This window comes from Lynx rufus, unplaced genomic scaffold (genome assembly GCF_022079265.1).
Source record: "Lynx rufus isolate CCGP_SWC_20201006 ecotype Redwood Valley unplaced genomic scaffold, mLynRuf1.p SCAF_1, whole genome shotgun sequence".
Classification (NCBI taxonomy): Eukaryota; Metazoa; Chordata; class Mammalia; order Carnivora; family Felidae; genus Lynx; species Lynx rufus.
In genome coordinates, this window is record NW_025814823.1 from 27,343,962 (window position 1) to 27,363,983 (window position 20,022).

Below are 20,022 nucleotides of genomic sequence, written 5' to 3' on the forward strand. Positions count from 1 at the left end.
GGGTGAACTCTCGCCCTCACTCCGAAAGGAGGCGCTCAGGGCATTGGGATGTGGCCGGGGCAGGACTGCCCTCAAAGGTGCAGGGCATGGAGCTTCCTCCAGAAGGATTTGTCCAAACAAGCCAACTGTAGCTCCAATTCAGGAACCAGGTGACAGAACGAGCGATGGTCTAAGCAGCATTTCTCAGAGCATGCTCACGGCCCCGTCAGCACCACCGCCACCTGAGAACCTGGACGGAGGCCGTTACTGGGGGAAATACTGGTTTACAGGAACACCAGCTAGTTTATAAATAAGGCCCACATTTTCAGGGGCTTCCAGCGACAAGAAAAAGCTTATCCTTTTTTTTTCATTTTTGTATGTATTTGTTTACCTTGAGAGAGCGCGCATGCATACGTGGAGGGGAAGCAGGGAGAGAGGGAAAGAGAGAATCCCTAGCAGGCTCCACACCATCAGCACAGAGCCCGACGTGGGGCTTGAACTTACAAACCGTGAGATCGTGACCTGAGCTGAGATCGAGAGTCGGACGCTTAACCGACTGACCACCCGGGCGCCCTCGAAAAGTTTATTCTTGAGCACAGAAGAGTCCCTAAGCAGACACTGTCGGTCTCCGGGCACCTTTCCTGTGTGTGGTGAGTCAGAGACCCAGGCCCATTCCAGCAGCGGGAAGAGACATTATTCAGAAGACACCCCTCGCTCCCTCATGCCCCGCTGGTAAGCACCAGCCTCTGGGACAGTCACCTGTCAGGAGCAACGCTGCACTGAGCAAAGAAAAGCATGAGTTTGGGTGCATCGCATGCTGTCTCTGCCACAGAAGGGCAAACCCCCCCCCCCCAGCCAGGCAGCCTGCAAGGAGAGGCTTGGGGAGAGGCAGATGGGGCCTGGCCAGTAGCTAAGTCACTAGCCCAGGGGGGCTGGAAGGTGACCGATATCGTGGGGGTGTCTTCCAGGCCTTGGACCTCTCCATATCATCCCGTGTTCTGACTCTGTCAGCACAGCCGCCCGTCTGGGCAGCAGCTGATGAATCCTTGAGAAGGGCTTCTTGTGTGGGGGAAAGAAACACACAGTTCAGCAGCCCTCTCCTGGCATTCCACGTCTGCATCTGGCAGAGCGGAGGGAGAATGTTAAACGCGGAGTTCCCCAAAGACACAAAGATGAACAGTTCTTGAGACATCCAGATATTGTTAGGAATAATATGTTAAAGTGTTTTATTAATTTAGTTACATCTTGCCTGAGCAGGAAAAAAGATATTAACATACCGTCAGCTTACTGGGACATAACCCAAAATAACTTACATTCTTCATATAGGGCTAATTATTTCTCTGAGGCCGGCTCCGGCTGGTAAGAGAGAGATTTCAAGGCTTTCCCCAGATTATTTACTTAAAGAAGTTAAGCCTGCCACTCTCTGTTCCCATGGAAACACAGTAAGTAATACAGGAGACAGGAAGAGGTCACTTTGGCCATAATTAATATAAAGGATAATGGTTTGTATGGAATCTCGTAAAGGGTAAAGCAAGCTGCTGTAATCCCTTTAAACCTCCTTTTCAGCGGTACAATTTAATCTTTGGATCAATTTTCCTACACTGACGTCACTTTGGTAATTTTAGTAGTCTAGTGCTAATTTTTGAAATGTAATTTAATCTTGGTTGGCAAAGTTTTTCTTCTGCTGCTGTTTCATTTTTGATCCAATCAGAAAATCGCGGGAACAATTTTTCTAGGGTCGGAACAACTGCACTGCCCTTCCCCTTTGGATGCCCGATCTTCTCAATAATCTGGCTGGTTGTGAGTGAATTACTGCTAATCCAGAGGCACCACTGGATTCAGGTGCCACTAGAATCACCAAAGGAAGATTTCATTGGATTCAGAAGAGTAGTTTACATTTGAAGGCTCATTGTATTCTTTTTGTGTTAATTATTGCAAATGGGTAATCCACAGGTGGTGGCTCTTAGCTAAATATTCCATTTATCGGAACATAGTACACTCCTCAGGGAATCTTACAAAAAGACACACACTGTAGGTTATTTTTAATCCTTACGCTTATTTGAATAGTGAATTTGTTATGCAGTCTCTCAAGGGTAAATTTTATCATGGAAGCTTGATTACACATTTTTCAAGACTGTTTCATTTAATACAGTGTCCTGGAAAGAGCTAAAGAGTAAAGACAAAGGGAGAGAAATGAAAGAATGGAACTTGGTCAAGTTTCTGAATTTTTAATATCCTGAAAAAATGATATTACGCTAGGAATTATCAGGACTTTGTTTCTTTCCGGGCTCAAGGAACATAATGTTCCCAGAAGCCTCATGTGAGGGGTGCATTCAGGGCTGCCCATGACACTTAACAATGTTTACAAACAGGTGGCCTGAAGTTAAGTGGAGTCAATATACAATTTCTCACCCTGTAGAAATAACCACTTTGCTGCCACATGAGTAACCTTTTTTTTTTTTGCAACTATCAAGCTTGAAATCATTTAATCAGGAATGTAAATTAGTTATATGCCTCAGTTATAAAAACATTGATGGGATTGGCTATGGTATTGATTTGGGGTGGAGGGAGGAGAGTTACAGCTGCTTTTTAAAAAAAATTATATATATATATATATATATACATATATATATATACATATATATATGTATATATATGTATATGTATATGTATATGTATATGTATATGTATATGTATATGTATATAATGATATCACATTCCTATTCCAGAAATGCAAACAGCATTGTCTCTTCCTTGGCAAGAATAGTGGCCACTCGGCTCAGCCAAGAATAACTGTCAGCACTGCCGTTACACAGGCTTCTAAGAGAGCCCGCGAAATAATGGATGGTGCACTCTCCTATATGTATTTATGTTCAGATAATTTATTTAAATAATGTTGCTGGCACATGCTTTATAACTGCTTGCATTTTGCTACACAGATTTCAGCGTATCTTGCAGACTATGCAATTCATTTGGAAAATGTAATTTCCATCCCTGCATACTAATCGATTTCTTCACAAACACCTGCTATCAGTTATGATAATAAAAATGCCACTCTAAATTGAAAAAGGGCCAAATAGAGCTTCCTAAGGAAATGACTTAAGTGTCTTTGAATGCTACTAAATGTAGTAATGTGCTTATGTGGTGCCAACATTTTTTTCATCATTTGCATTTTCTGTAATTTTGCCCTATTACAGCATCCCTCTCAAATGATGCCTCATAACCATTTCCTTGTGGATTGGTAAACTGAGTTGTCAGGAGTTGGTGTCATGGGGTGTGGACAAGATCTGGAGTTGGGCAGTGTGATGTTAGAAAACACTAGCTCATGCTCCTGGCTACACCCTGGGTCGTTTCCGATTTTATGAGTAAGTCCCCGGAAACTGTAAAATTGACTGCTCCTTGGTTTTGCACACACATAGACACCAAATAAAATTTCCTTCATTCATTCCCTGCAGCCTCTAGTTCATTCCACGCACCAGTGCCAAACTAATCTTACTAAATCACCAATTCCGTTGTGTCCTTCCGCTGCCCGGGCACCTGGCATGGTTCTCCATCAGCTGCCCCACTGAATCTCACTCTCTAGCCTGACTTCTGAGTTCCATCCCCTCTCATCCTGTGACACAGCCCGCCTTTCCCTCACTGCCTCCAGACCGACATGTGCCTTTTTGGTCAAGCTTCCCTCCTTCCTGCCCCAAGTGGTCTCCCTTAAATTCTCTTCCCTGAACTTTTGCTTATGCTCTTGCCCTGTCCAGACTCAGACATCCTTCCCCAGTTCTTGAGCCTTCCAGGCCCTCTTTTATCATTCTGGTCCGCATCTTCCTTTCTCTTCTCTGAGCCCCAACAGGATGAATTCCCTCGACACTAAGTTGCTCATTTATTTGTTCATTCAATGAGCATTTATCAAATGCCTACTATATGCCAGCGGTCAGGCTGTTCTCACTTCCCTTGAACGTATTTGTTTCTTTTCAAATGTATCAGTTTCTCTGATCTTCTAAGCTGCCTGAGAGAAGGCATATTATGGCTCCTCCTTCTGTGATCCAGGATGCCCAGGCAGGCCTGGGCACAGAGTATGTATGCAGTAACTGCGTGTTGACTAATTGATCCCTAATGGTTTGAGGTAGGGAATTTTCTGGTTAATTGCATGTTCTATTTGATTAGTATTTCCATGTGTACTATACATAATCATTTTGCAAAGCAGAATACTATAAACCACTCAACTATAAAACTATTATTAACATAATTTGAGGTTTGATATTTGAGGAGAGAATTCACTGGGGTCTCAGAGCACTTCTGTAAAGATCTATTATCTGCATACTGTAATGTGAAGGTAGAACATCCAAGAGGCTGACCCCCCAGTGGTCTCTGATTGGCACTGGTTGGGGGAGGGGGTGGAAATGAGCACGTACTGAGAACCTGCTGGCCAATAGGCCTCACGTCATGCCCTTACAAACCGGAAGTCACTTCTTTGAAGAAGTTTCTGATACGTTTTGAAATCTCTCCTCTTTTCTCTTGCTTACAAGAGTAGAGAATGCATTTTCTGTGGGAGGGGGAAGAAAGTGTGGGCAACTGGTGGGAGAGTGGGGGGGGGAGAGAAGTCGCGAGGGGTTTCAAACGGTCTGATGAGAACTAAACGCATCTGGACGGGCAAAAAGCCCAGCGACTTGAGGACTAGGTTTGAAGACTGTTTATGATACTTCCTTTGTGGGGCGAGACAAGTTCTCTAGCTTCTCTGTGCCTCGTTTTTGTCCTCTGTAAAGAATGGGATTAAGAGCAGCCTAACCGACATTCTAGGCCTGAGGGGGGATGAAGTGATGAATCCGTGCGAATCGTCGGGTCCGGTGTCTCTCACGTGCTGGGTGCTTAGCCGGCGGTTAGGATCAGGGGAGAGACCCCAGCCGGGAAGCTGGAAACCATCCGTGTTGCTTTGTGCCACCCACTCTTCTGTTTTCAGTCTCTGCCGTTTCTGTTAACGGTCTCGGTTTCTCGGTAGGATGGAGACGTAAGATCCGAATCCACACATGGAGAGTTTTCGGTTTCGGGAGGGAGGGTCACGGCCTTGCAGGGAAGCAGGGTTTTAATCTGCTGGTGAAGCATATGGAGCCAGCCTACCGTCCTGATAAGGAGGGGGCGAGCAATCCGTGCGATTTGTCCCAGCGGCCGTGCGGGGAGGAATGACGTCCGTGTCGATCCCTCTGTCCCCTGGGATGTGGCTGCAGGCCTCAACCTGCGGAAAGGCTGATTCGGTGAAAGAAAGTGGCCCCCGTGCTGTCCCCACCTAGCAGCACGTTCCCGCTTGCGGGAGGGTGCCTCGGACTGGGGGAGAGGCCGAAAGGCCAGCACTGGGGAGGAGTTACTCCTGGGCCCACAAGAAGCATGCCTCCATCAGACAGGACAAATGGAATCGATAAAAATTCCCAAAGAAGTGATGCTCACCAGCCGGGAATCAAAGAGCCCCGGGGCCAGGCATTTGGGGTTTGTTTCTGAGCTGGTGTGAAAGGTAAGAATTTGGGTGAGAGACGCCCCATCCCGCGAAAGCCCCCCCTCCCCCCGCCCCGGTCTAGGCCCCGCCCCCGTCACCGGAAGGTGACGGACCTGAACTTGTGCTGTGTGTTTGCCTTCCAGCCCTGGCTGCTCAGGCCTATGCTCTGAAAGAGGAGAACGACAGTCTGCGCTGGCAGCTCGACGCCTACAGGAACGAAGTGGAGCTGCTGAAACAGGAGAAAGAGCAGCTTTTCCGAACGGAGGACAACGTCACCAAGGACCAGCAGCTCCAGTTCCTGCAACAGACCATGCAGGGCATGCAGCAGGTACCTGGGCCCAGACTTTTCTTTTTTTTCCGCGAGGGCAAGGGGTGCGTGCGTTCCACGGACGTGAGATGGGAGCCATTTGCCGGGAAAGGTGAAGGAGAAGAAAGGACAAGCGCCAAGCTAGCAAGGAAAGGAAAGTGCCGGTGACTGCAGAAGGGCAGAGTCTGCAGAAAAAAATCAGGCTAGAGAACACCTGCGAGGCAGGAAGCTAAGGAAGAGAATCTAGGAGGTCGAAAGGTTTGTAGGGGGAGGTGAGCCGTGTGGAAAATGGTCAGAAAATCCTCGTGGATCACGATGCAAGGGTTTTAGCATCTGAGGATATTTCTTTACGGTTATTTATTTATTTTGAAAGAGCGAGAGCATGCACACCTGTGGATGAGCGGGAGAGGAGGAGAGAGAGAGAGAGAGAGAGCGAGAGGGCGAGAGGATCCCAGCAGGCTCGGTGCTGTCCGTGCAGAGCCCCACGCGGGGCTTGAACTCAGGAACCGTGAGGTCATGACCTGCGTGGAAATCAAAACTTGGACCCTTAACCATCTGGGCCACCCAGGCACCCCACCACCTGAGAACTTTTAAGTTAAAAGCACGCCAACAGATTTCCAAAAGCACGGTGAGCTTGTTTTCAAGCTCGGTGTACCTGTAAACTCTGGGTTGGTTTCACTTCTTTTGGATCATCCTTAGGGTCTAGTCAGGTTTCATGAACACACTGTACATACTTAAGACACGTTTGTTGCTGGAAAAGATGAAGTTCCAGAATGGGGGGTACGGGCAACTTTAAAAACAGGCTGGTATCTATGCCTTTGTGAAGGGTGCCAGACCTCAGCCTCATGCACTGAAGTTAAAGATGTGTCTGTGGGAACTGTCGGGAAGAGACAGGAGCTGTGGGGCATTGGAGGAAGGAGAAGGAACTTGGACTGCTGGGATGAGGGCTTGAGGGGAGGGGAGGCCTCAGCAGTCGGGAAATAGAACCAAAGACTCCTAGCCGGATTGATATCTGAAAGCATCACTTAACGGCGTTTGAGCCTTCGAGTGACCTTGTAATGATACAGCGTAAATTGTCATCACACACGGTATTTTATATCACCCCTCTGAACGTACAAACCTAACCACTCTTTTCTGGGGGAAAAAATGTGTTTTTATTTAAACAAGGGGAATGGAAATAGAATGATGGGACACTAAAATGTAGAGTAAGAAGAATATTGTTTTAATGCCCCTAACCATATGGACTGCTCTCCAAGCTCAGGAGCATGGATTGCCTACAAAAGTGTCTTAATGATTAGAGGTAACTGCTACAGAAACATTAGCCAAGCAAGGAAAAATAATTGAGAGGAAAGGATTATAAAAAAAAAAAAAAAAGATGTACAGATTGGGATAGAAGCAAGTTAATGACCAACTCACAGAAATTATGTCTTAAATATCTCCTGCCATTTTAAAGCGATTTTTGAGTCTTGGCTTTGAGTCCTAACTCGTTGGTGTTCACAGTGTGTGTTAGACAAATCAGTGCGATTCAGAGGTCAGAGCCAGCCAGGAAAATGTCATTACAGTTGCCGCTCGGGTCCCAGCACTTGGAAATTGGTGTAACAGCTGCTGTGCGAGGCTCCCGGGGTTGTCCATATGCCCCAACATGGGCTGTGTGTCGGCGCCCCTGCCGGGAGGAGAGTCTGTCTGTCAATTTCCCCAAAGACCATGAGGCCAGACCTAGGCCACAGTTACCATCTCATGCCTCATGCAATGGGCCCACTTTTCCTCCAGTAAAGATTACCCCAGTTGCTTGAAAAGTGGACGGAATTGGGGACGCCTAGGTGGCGCAGTCGGTGAAGTGTCCAACTTCGGCCCAGGTCATGATCTCATGGTCCATAGGTTCAAGTCCCGCATCAGGCTCTGTTCTGACATCTCAGAGCCTGGAGCCTGCTTCTGATCCTCTCTCTCTCTCTCTGTCTTTCTCTCTGCCTCTTTCCCACTCATGCTCTCTCTCTCAAAAATAAATAAACATTAATTTTTTTTTTTAAGTTGATGGAATGGTTAAGGCAATCAGAGATTCAAATATGAAGGAAATCTGAGGAGGTAAGGGTGAGCTCGGCCGTCGGGGAGAAGGATGCCCGGGAGTCAGCATCAGGGACTGCGAAGCTGCAGCCCCTTGAGAGAGGTGTTTGGTTATTGTGGCTGCTCACACATTTGCAGAGTTTCCTTGTCAGTAGGAAATGTACTTTAAAATAGTTTTGTTTTGTGGGATTTGGTTTTGGTTTTGGTACGATTTGCTTTAAATAGCAGAAATTTTTTTTTAATTTTTTAATGTTTATTGAGAGAGAGAGAGAGAGAACAAGTGGGGGAGGGGAAGAGAGAGGGGGAGAGAGAGAGAGAGAGAGAATCCCAAGCAGGCTTTGTACTGTCAGCACCAAGCCCAACATGGGGCTTGAACTCGCGAACGCGAGAACACGATCTAGGCTGAGCCCAGGAGTTGGATGCTTAACCGACTGAGCCACCCAGGTGCCCCAAATAGCAGAAATGTATTGTCTCATGGTTCTAGAGGTTAGAAGTGCAAGATCAAGGTGTCAGCAGGAGAGGTTCCTTCTGAGGGCTGTGAGGGAGAACCTATTCCAGAATTTCCCCAAACTTCTGGTGGTTTCCCTACAATCCTTGGTGTTCCGTGCCTTGCAGAAGCATCACCCTAATCTCTGCCTTCATCTTCACATAGCATCCTCCCTGTGTGTATCAGTGTCCAAATTTCTGCTTTTGATAATGATACAATTTGTATAGGACTGAGGGGCCCATGCTATTCCACTATGACCTCATCTTACCGAGTCATACCTCTAATGACTCTGTTTCCAAATACCATTTTCTGAGGTACTGGGAGCTAAGATTTCAACATATAAATTTTGAATGGAAACAATTCAATCATTAATAGACACACGGTAGCTATATTATATATATATATATATATATATATATACACACATACACATATACATACATATATATACCCATGTATATATATATACGTACGTATATATGTATACATGTGTGTATATATAAATATGTACATATATATATATATATATATATATATATATATATGTATTTTAAGTAGGCTTCACACCCAGGCGGAGCCCAACGTGGGGCTTGAACTCATGACCCTGAGATCAAGACCTGAGCTGAGATCGAGTCAGGTGCTTAACCAACTGAGCCACCCCGGTGCCCCTAGATAAATATGTATTTGTTGAATGTAAGAGTAATGGACAAGAGTACAGGGACAAGAACTACCATGGAACCTGTGGGGAACTCTGGATCATTCGGGATTCTTGGACCATAAATAGCAAGGCAGACGGTGGGAGCTGACATCCTGCAAGTATTCATAGCTCTTCCTAGCACATGGGAAGTGCTCACTCAATGGCAGTGGCTATGACTTTAATTTTCAGTGGTTATTAGGTAGATGTGTGGCAGTCTCTGTGGCAGCACATCTTTAATACAGAGTTCCAAAATATGTGTGCTCTTTAAGAGTCAACCTCTACCTTAATATCATTTTGCATAAGTTACCACAACTTGCTAATTTGAGCCCTACCGCAAAGAATTCTGCTGATTTTAAAATTTACTCAGTCTGCCCCCTCTCCACTTTATTAATTAGAAAATCATGATCTCACGGGCAAGTCAACAGCTAAAGGAGAGGTTAGCCTCCCACATGCCGTTGCGTTAGTGGTCGATCTACGGGAAATTATTTCTGTAACAAACAGAAGAAAATAAAGTCTTAACAGCCTCAGACCTAGCATACCATTTTTAGAAATGCCCTCAAGTTTAGCGAAGCAGTTTTACCCTTTCTTCTTTTAATCCCTTAAAGATATTTTCACCGACATTATAGTTTCTCTTACGTTCATGAGGAAAACATCATGGGCAGGGGTCCTAGGGCTGAAAACCCTTGGGTGACTTTGGTTGTTTCTGAGTCTACCCCTACGTTACGTGTGAGTCACGATTTAATATTAGAGACTTCACACAAAAGGAAATACTAGTTTGTATCCATGGTAACACCGTACCCTTTACCTGATCTTAAGCTGGCAGTGAAGTTAACTTGTCTCTGCCATAAGAGTAGTGAGCTGGTTGGCTTTCATTTGTATTTTTAAGTATACAAGGAAAGAATGTACCTATCGCAAACTCTCATTTATCTTCCAGTTATCCCTGAATTTATGGAGGCAAAATTTACATACAATAAAAATACTCTCTTTAGGGCTACAGTTCTATGAGTTTTGACAAATCGATAGATACACTCACGTGACCAAGACCACAATCAATATAGGATTGTCCTGTTACCCTCCAGAAACTCCTTTGTGTTTCTTTTTAGTCAACCCAACTCCGAGCAACCACAGATCTTTTTTTTCTACCCGTCAGAGTTTTGCATTTTCCAGAGTGTCATATAAGTGGAATTACATAGAATGCAACCGTTGAGTCTCGCTTCTTTCAGTTAGCGTAATGAATTTGAGATTCCTCCCTGTTGCTGTATATATCAAGAGTTCATTCCTCTTTATGCTGGATAGTATCCCAATGTAAGGAAGAGCTATAATTTGTTCATTTGGTCACCAGCTAACGGACATTTGGATGGTTTCCTCTTTGGGGCTAATATGAACAAATGTGCTGGCAACATTCACTTACAGACTTTTTGTTGGGACGTAAGTTTTCATTTCAGTTGAGTAAAAACCCGGGACTAGGATTGCTAGTTCATATGGTAAGTGTGTTTAACTAAGAAACTGCTGGAATGTTGCCCAAAGTGTCTATACCATCATGCATTCCCATGGGATACAGGAGAATTCCAGTTGTTTCGTGTCCTTGTCGGTCAGCACGTGATATGATCAGCCTGTTTTTTTCACTTGTCTTTTTTTAGCCACTATATAGTAAGTGTAGAATGGCATCTCATTCCGGTTTTAATCACACTTGAATTTAAACAATCCTTGTATTTTCATTCATGAGGATAGGTCAATATGTCGTAATTTTAAATAACCAATTTAAAAATCAATTCCTTTCGAAGCCTTGTGTAAATCATATTGACAGGACTGCTAAGTATTCACATAACAACAGGATCCCATTATAAGCTGCTGATCGTAAAACTGTGTGTGACTGATGATGATTATGTCAGAAGGGTCCCTCGTAAATACTTTGAGCCAATGCTTTTTAATAGTGTTAGCAAATGTCATCTGAAGACCAACTGCCTTTAGGCCAGTAAACCATTGGCCCATGTAGAGCAGTGGCTCTCTAACAGTCTTGGCTTGACATTAGTAAAGACCAAGGCTGGCTGTCTTGACAACTTTGAGCAAGACAGGACAAAATTTGGGATAAGAGGACTGTCATGATCAACAGCATGTTAGAAATTAAGTAACAAGCGTTTTCCCCCCTGGGCTTAAAAGGGAACATATGTATGGTTTTTCTGTATCTGTCTTACAAAACCTCACCAGTCTAGACCAATTTTACAGAAGGAGACAGACAAATATAATACTGCTATTTCCCTAAAACATACAGCAACCCCAGCTAGTTTTGCCAAAGGTTGGTCAAGAGTTGGTCTTTGGGATAGATATTAAGAAAGAAATGAAAGTGTGTTGAAATGACATCAGCGAGTGCGTCTGACCACTTAAGCATCTCTTCTGAAATCTTCTCTAAAACTGTTCAATTGCTTAGTAAGTACTTTTTAGAAGAGATAATGAAAAGTGTGTGCTCATTTCCTCTCCCAAGTTCACGTGCAGTGAAGTGTCACGTGTTCCTGTCAAAGCCAGGATGATCATGCCGTAGGTGGTGTTTCTGACCATCAGAAATTTCAGGGAAAGACAGGCGAAGTGAGCTGTATCCAGGAAAATTTCAGAGGCTTTAAAAAATTTTTTTTCTGGAAAATAAAAAACCTGCCCCTTAAAAATTATAAGAATCCTCGAAAGCCCATCAGGCCCATTGCTTCCAGTGAACTTCAAACGGTGTTTCTGTGAACAACTTGGGAGAGGTTCTATAGGTAAAGAACACAGATGTAGCAGGACTTTGCAACAGGAGTTTCTCTGTTTCCTTGATAATTTTCCACTTTTGTTTTCTGTTTTTATTTTCTTTCTGAAATGCCCACCAGTCAGATAATGGACCTTCCTAGGCTCATGCTATGTGTGTATTATCGTTCTTCTCATGTTATCTGTTTAAACTGTGTCTTTTATCCTTTCCTCTGAAGTTTCTATTTGATCATCAGGTTATTTTATTTCCAAATGTTCTTTCTCTTCTTCGATTACTGTCTTTTCATGCATTTTTTTTTTTTTTTGGTTTCAGTATCTTCTCAGATCTCTTTGAGAATACTAATTAGAATGCTTAAAATTCTTTTTGTTCCTGAGTCATTTCTATTTATTCCAGGATTGGGTGTTTGCTTTTGCGTCTCAATCTGTCTCTTGGCTGCTACAGGTTTCTTTTCACGGAGTGATGTTCGCTGGGGTGCTTCTCTCTGGGAGGGAAGGGATTACTTCCCCAGGAGCTATGGGGGCGGGTCTGCTGGCTGTTGTGTCCAGCTCTCCTCTGCTCTCCTCTCAGGCCAAGTCTCCTCCCACACAGTGGTGCACTCACTGCTCACCACCAGGCTTCACTTTTGGGACAGTTGGGGATCCCACAGATGCCAGAATCTCCCATACATGAGAATTCCTGGAACTCCCGTCCCATTCTCTTTGCTCTTTTAAGTTTATTCACTGATTGAGTTTATTCATTAATTGAGTTTCTGGAGGAAGAAAACCCAGGGGCGCCTGGGTGGCGCAGTCGGTTAAGCGTCCGACTTCAGCCAGGTCACGATCTCCCGGTCCGTGAGTTCGAGCCCCGCGTCGGGCTCTGGGCTGATGGCTCAGAGCCTGGAGCCTGTTTCCGATTCTGTGTCTCCCTCTCTCTCTGCCCCTCGCCCGTTCATGCTCTGTCTCTCTCTGTCCCAAAAATAAATAAACGTTGGAGGAAGAAAACCCAAAGAGCAGATAAACATGTACTGTGTCTGACATCTTGAACAAGAACGTGTTTCAGGGGCTTTTAACTTTAATCCAGTCCTCGAATGAATTCTTGATTAACGTGTGGGCCAGTGAGGGAGGCAGGAGAAGAGTGTTGCAAATGATTCTGGCTGTCCAGAAATCCATAGGGAAAGGAAGGACAGCAAGCACATTGTATAGACGTCTAAGAGGAAAGGACATGGGGACTGAAGGCAGCATGTTTTAGAGTAAAGACAGCTGCTTCAGGATTGGGAGGCAGATGCACAAATTAGAAGGGTTTTAGGGTGAAGGAAAGGAAGGCATGTAGTCAGGAGAAGGCAACATGAAGAGGCTGAAATCTGTAATAATGCTAGAGAAATGGTTAACTTTTTGTCCACTCTGCTTTGGTTGTTTGCCCTAGAAGAGTAGAAGAGGCAGGGAATTGCGGGGGGGGGGGCGCGGGGGGGGAATGCTAATGGTGTGGAGGGGGCAAGCCTCAGCTCAAATGGATGCGCACAGAGTAGAGGAATAAAAGCTCTTCCAGGTGGAAGGTGGGAAGGATGTACAGAGGTCATGGAAGACACAGTGGGGAGAACAGTTCTTCTAATGTAGTTACAAAAAATAAGGAAAATGACACAAACACATAGAAGAATAAGAAAATGGAAAAAGACATTTTTCTAAAGGAAGAAATTCAACATTCTTATAAATGACAAATTACATTTTAAGAGCCTTTGTGAAATATTTAGGTAAATGAACTAAGGATCGATTAGTTTGGAATTTAAGTTGCAATGTATTGTGAGGATTTCCTTCTAAGTAGGGTTCATGAACCTCAAAAATGACGGTTAGAAGGAAGAAATCACATATACATCACGATCTGGTTGTGTACTCATTCCGGAAGAAGCACACAACAACATTATCATAATTAATATATGAAGCATCAGTACAGAAAATAATTCAGTATCACTGGACAGGGCAAGAAAATCGCATTATTTAAAAAAGAAAAAAAGAAAAAAGAAAATCCCATTATTACAGTGTAGAGAAAGAGGCTTTCTTTTAGACTTTCATGTGTAATTAGTAAAACCTTTAATCTTAAAAAGTTCAAAAAATATGTGTGTGTGTAAGTGCGCACACACACACACACACACACATCTGGAATCTATACAAGGTAAGGGCAGCAGAGACACAGCCTGTGTTTATTTGATTCTATTTCAACTTCCTAAACGACGTTTTTTTTTTTTTCTTTCTGAATAGAAAACAATGCATAAGACATGGCCCACATTCACATTAAAAGTCTTTCACCGGGGCGCCTGGGTGGCGCAGTCGGTTAAGCGTCCGACTTCAGCCAGGTCACGATCTCGCGGTCCGTGAGTTTGAGCCCCGCGTCAGGCTCTGGGCTGATGGCTCAGAGCCTGGAGCCTGTTTCCGATTCTGTGTCTCCCTCTCTCTCTGCCCCTCCCCCGTTCATGCTCTGTCTCTCTCTGTCCCAAAAATAAATAAACGTTGAAAAAAAAATTAAAAAAAAAGAAAAAAAAGTCTTTCACCTCTGACTAGAATAAGAAAACTTAGGGGCACCTGGGTGACTCAGTTGGTTAAGCGTCCGACTTCGGCTCAGGTCATGATCTCACGGTCTGTGGGTTCAAGCCCCGCGTTGGGCTCTGTGCTGACAGCTCAGAGCCTGGAGCCTGTTTCAGATTCTGTGTCTCCCTCTCACTCTGCCCCTCCCCTGCTCATGCTCTGTCTCTGTCTCTCTCTCTCTCAAAAATAAGTAAAGCATTAAAAAAAAGAGTAAACTTATGAAACATACACATCTCTCAGATGATGTGGCTTTACAAAGTTTTGAGGACCGGACATGATGGTTCACCACAGCCATATTTGGGGTCCATTATTGTCTTCCTTTCTTTTTACTTAACTATCCCAGAGTTTATAGTTTCATTTTGTACCCATTCCTCAGCCAGGTATCTTGGGGTGATGCATTGTAATAGCAGCCCGTGAGACACTGATGATAATCCTCATTCATAACTCACTGGCACTTTTCATTAGGCGGTTAAGTCATTTGGAGAGTTCCCGCTGGCAGCGTGTGTATTTTCTAACATTTGCAGGCCGTATCCTGGCACATCCGAAGAGGGTACGTATCCCGCTTGGGTGTGAGACTCCTGGAGTGTTGTTAGGTACATTTGGAACCAGAAATAGAAACCGATTCTCCGATTCTTGGCCCAGCACCTTACATCACGAAGCCCTACCGGTTTGAAATGATCATACCTGACATGTGCACAGGGGTCTGGAAGTTTTAAAAGCACGTTCCCGTTTGACTGGGGGCAAGATACAAAAATTAAAAGCAAAGATAAGGGAGAGGAAACCACCCCAGGTTTGTTTTTTGGGTTTTTTGGGTTTTTTTTAGCAGTTTTACACAAGGTTGGGTCCCAGGGTATCTTGCTGTTTTCTTTGGACCGAGACCGTAAGATAAGGAGATAAGCTAGCTGCCTGTAGGCCAGCTGAGCCATGCCAAGCTCTTGCACCAGGAAATAAAAACACTGAACCAGCAGAAGGAAAAGCTGGCTGCAGCCTGACTCTTTTCTGTACAACTTTGCATCAGTCAGTCCCTCGGAACCTCAGGTTTTTCATGTGGACCGTGGGTGCTGCCGCGGGTCTGTTGGAATAAAATGAGATCATGTATGTGAACGCATTTGGGATGGCTGTTTTACAAAGTGTGATCGCCCCATTTCTAGTGAAAATGTGAAGAATTGTAGGGGGTTAAGGGAAGACCCAGGATGTGCAGGGCACGTCTGGACACATCCGAGTTTCCTAACAGCAGGGTGGCCTTGCTCCCACACCCCTTCTCCGAGAGGGCCCCTCCCCATGGTTAATTCACCTCAGTATACTCAGTGCTCACAGTTCAGGAGCATTTGAATTGCGAGTGCTTATCTCAGTGTCTCAGGGAGGAAATTGAGACCTAGACATGTCAAGTGACTCGTCCAGAGTATAGCCTGTTCCTGGAAGAGTCAAAGTGCCAACCCAGGTCTGTCTGACCACAGCCCCCATGTTCGATCTGTTACTCCAGAACCTTCTACAGTATATTCTAGAAGTGGCGCTCCAGAACTGCAGTCGTCAGGGGAGCCGAAGACCAGTGGGCTGTGCCCTTGCTGTGCTTGTTGATTGCTAGCGATATTACTGGCAAGAACCCGCTGCCTGTTTTCTGACTCTGCCACAGCCCCTCATTTGGGCTTTGCATCAGCAGAGTAAGAGCTGGCAAAAAGAAAATAACAAACATGCGGCTGTTATTTCTTAAATTTGAACTGCAAAAATAAATCTCTTCACTTCGGGGAAGGGAAAAAGAAGCCCTAATAAAACTTAACTATGGGAGGCTTCATCTCATAATTAGTTATCCAGCTCTTCCATTAATTAATGTGATCATCAAATGCATCCTCATTAGTAATCATCCCTTCTAAAAATAATGAGGCTAGCAGAGAAATCGATGTAGGAGCCGGGGGTAGAAATAATGACATTGCCCTGCAGACCATTAAAATCGTTTGGCGTCTACCTTGTAACTGCTTTTCCCCAACATCTGCAACGGGAGATACTGCATCTGCAGCCTTTCCCAGGATAAAGCAACTCCCCTTTTCCCAACACTGTCAGCTGCAGTCCTTGGATGACCTTTGAACGACCCTCCCTTCCACCACCTCTTTTGGAAATTGCCTCCTGACTTCAAGGCCATATCACATCAAGAGTGCCAGATTTATAGTGAAATGGATCTTTTCTTAAACGTAGTAAATCAAAATGGGCTTTTGCTGCAGACACATGCTGGCCTTTCGCTCTGTTTGACCGTTGTCGTCTCTCCCCGCCAGCCACCGACGCTAAAATGAATCCTTGTGGTCTGGCCTTGACTTCTTTTCTCTGTAGTCCGCCAACACAAAGAAGCGGCCTCGTCCCCGTGGCGCCCCAAACTCGGGCCAGCACACACTGCCGCCTGTATACAGCAGGTGACTCGCTCCCGGGCAGATTGGCGTAATTATCCGGCTCTCAAATTGGGCCCCACTGGGAGAGAGCCGTGCCCCAAGGCTTTCTCCATGCAGCTGGTTAGGAGAGGAAACATAAGGGCTGCGAGACCAGCCTCTCCTCCTTGGAAATGAGCATGAGCCCAGTGGAGAGGAAAGGGGAGAACTGTAGTAGAAGCAACAATGTAACGTGCAAACAAAGAAGCAAGGAGACTGAGTCAGAGGGAAAAATTCCTCTTTATCTGAGAGGAGAATAAAGAGCGAGGAAGACAAACGTGGGGGGGCATTCCCATTTTTCTGGGTCTAGGTTTGTCATTTTAATTTTTGTTTTATTTTCCTTTTCCCAAAAGAATATACACTCAATGCAGAAAACTTGGAAACATAAAAGAAGCATATACAGGAGACAGAAATCGTTCTTAGTTTCACCACCCGGATACTGCCCTTTTTAACATTTACGTTTCTCCTATGTTCTTTCTCTCTAATGCATGCCCATGCATGCACACGCATGCACACACACACACACACACACACACACACACACACACACACAGTGTTAATCCTTTCCCAAAACTGACCGGTGGAATAGCCACATTCAGTCAGTCCGCATTTCTGGAATTGTAACCAAAGTGTGAAATTGGGAATTCAGTTCCAAGATGCTAGATGGTTAGTTAAAGACTATGTTTTCTCCTCTGTTTCACAAAGCACCCCGAATAGTCATCAAGGGAAACGTAAACAAAGTTAGTGCCCAATCTGGCCCTCACTTTATAGACCACCCATTTCATTCAGTCGATCTCTGGAAAGACCCTGCCTCCTGAATTTCTTGTTTTGTGCACACTCCTCGGTTGGGTACTGATCTCTGTTTTAGTGCTTTCTGGGCGTCTCTGTGCCTGCCTCCTCTCTCTGTCTCTCTCTCCCTCCCTACCTCCATCTTTCTCTCTGTCTGTCTCTGTCACACACACACACACACACACACACACACACACACACACACACACACTTAGGAAACAGCCACGACACCTTTATTTTCTGGCGATACTGGGAAGATAGAAAAGGAGAGAGTATATTCGAACTCGGCTGTAGGTCTCCGAGAAGGGGGTGCTACAGGTAGTGCTTGAGAGCAGAGTGACTTTTCAAAGCTTTATTATCACTTTCCTTCTCCTTCCTTCTGTTCTCTCAATTTATTCTGCCGTCCTCCCCCGTGCATACACGCTCCACCTTTCATGTCCTCCTCCACCACCGCCACCGTAATCCATCTTAAGCCAGGTATTACTCAGGTATTCCAGTCAGAGGAGTTCCATTAGCAAGCGCGGGGACTCACTCGCCGTATTAGAGGTGTGTGTTTTCACCCGTGATTTACATTCTTCCCTGAGTAAGTCCTTTCCTGAGCCGGTGCGTGACAGTCTGTGATCATTCACACACAGAGGTTACTCTGCAGGTTTGTCCTTCACTAATTCTCTGGGCACCTTGTCTTCTTTCCTCCTGGGTGGGTATTTCGCCGCCCGTGGTTTGTAGTTCTTAAATTGTGCGACTCACAATTGATTTCAGGAAGGTTTTGGTAATGACCTCTAACTGTAAAGTCCATAAAAAAAGCTATAGTGCTGAGTTTCTCTTTACAATATAATCTTCCCCCCAGTAATCCTCCCGTTTATCATGTGGGGGGAAGGAAAAGAGGGGGTTATAATGTAGTCTCACTACTCCACATCTGAGCATATGAGCTCAGATTGATTTCAGAGAACCACCAGGTCATTGATGGGCACTCCCAGGTCTCACCCTGCCCCTATAGGCCCTCGGGTCTTAGACGATTAGGCTGGTCTTTCCAGTCAGCTTTTCTGTCCAGCTGGTGACGGACCTGCTTCCTTTTAAGTGCACAGTCTGCTGGCCATTTCTCATGAAAAACCCATGCTTTGTTTTGTCTGTGGGGTCCACGCACAGTAAAACAGCAAGGTAGAATGAGATGATAATGGGAATTCTGCTTTACGTACAAAACCTGGACAGGATATGGGCTCAGTTTTACTAAGGTTGTTACAGCAAGACAACCACAAAATACAGAATATTAAAAAGGAAGGGTGGAGCGCCTGGGTGGCTCAGTCAGTTGAGCATCCAACTTTGACTCAGATCATGATCTCACGGTTTGTGAGTTCAAGCCCCACGATGGGCTCTTTGCTGACAGCTCGGAGCTTGGAACCTGCTTCAGATTCTGTGTCTCCCTCTCTCTGCCCCTCCCTCTCTCTAGTTCGCTCTTTCTCTCTCTCTCAAAAAATAAATAAACATTAAAAATTAAAAAAAACAGGAAGGGCGTTAGCGAGCCCCTATTCCAGCATTACTTTCTGCTTGTAATCAAATGGAGAGGTCCAGTCACTGCGCTAAGCACCCCACCACCATTCTTTCACCTCTGCTGCCCCAGACTCCCAGTTTCTGGTCCTCAGGTCCTCACTCCATCTCCCCCTACGTCCCCACATTCTGAGAAGCTTGTCCTTTGCATTCCTTTGTATCCATCTCCCATCCCCCTGAAAAGTGAGTTGAGGCACAGGGGTTATTTTCCCCCACCAGGTTAACTAAGTGTTCATTCCTTTTTTCTTCTGACATCGCAGTTGAAACTAATGTGAGCACCTAAGACCAGTCCCTCAGGGCTAACACAGTACTTCATATCCGACAACTATCTGAATAAATGAGTGAAGAAAAGAACAAATTGTTGGGTCACCGCACACAATTTATTCTGTGACGGAAAACTCTCAGCCAGCTTCCCTGCGTCCTAATCTCTGCTGCTTTTCCCTACACATGCCCAAACAAGTAATAATCCTCTCTCCCTGACTCAATGGAACTGGCTTTCTGAGAAGTCTGTGTTGAAATAGAAGGCTTCATGGAGTCCTCCTGTCTTTAGAGGTCATGCATACTCCCTGCTCCCTGATCTCTCGGGTCCCAGGGAACTTGCTGGCCCCTCATCTCCTCTAGTGCAGCCAGTGAGGCTCCCTCGGGGCTCCCAGAGAATGTCCGCTCGGGGAGTGAGTGCAGAGTTTCCATCCTGCTGACTGGGTGTGTGTGTGGTCACAAATGTTTCCGTGCACACCACACCCTTCTACCGCCAGAATGCTCTAACGGCTTTTAGTGGGCCCTAGGAAACGATGTTCTTATTTATTCATTCCATGCTTATCAAGGAACCAGGGATCAGAAACCACAGGGAAGAGGCCTCCAAAGCAGGCAGTACAGTGCTTAAAATTGCTTTCTAATGGTTTTTCCTCATATTGAGAGTGACATTATGTGACAAATTGAGACTGAAAGGACAACAGGGAACGTGCCCACCTC

At 45.2% G+C, this 20,022-nt stretch overlaps 1 protein-coding gene across 2 annotated transcripts in view; it reads left to right on the forward strand.

The window, feature by feature from the left end:
* ENOX1 (ecto-NOX disulfide-thiol exchanger 1) overlaps positions 1-20,022 on the forward strand; it is a 206,585-nt gene that overhangs the window by 108,102 nt on the left and 78,461 nt on the right. For both annotated transcript variants that reach the window (XM_047078969.1, XM_047079041.1), the window contains one exon: positions 5,602-5,786. In XM_047078969.1, the coding sequence (XP_046934925.1) occupies positions 5,602-5,786 (185 nt within the window). The remainder of the gene's footprint in view (positions 1-5,601; positions 5,787-20,022) is intronic.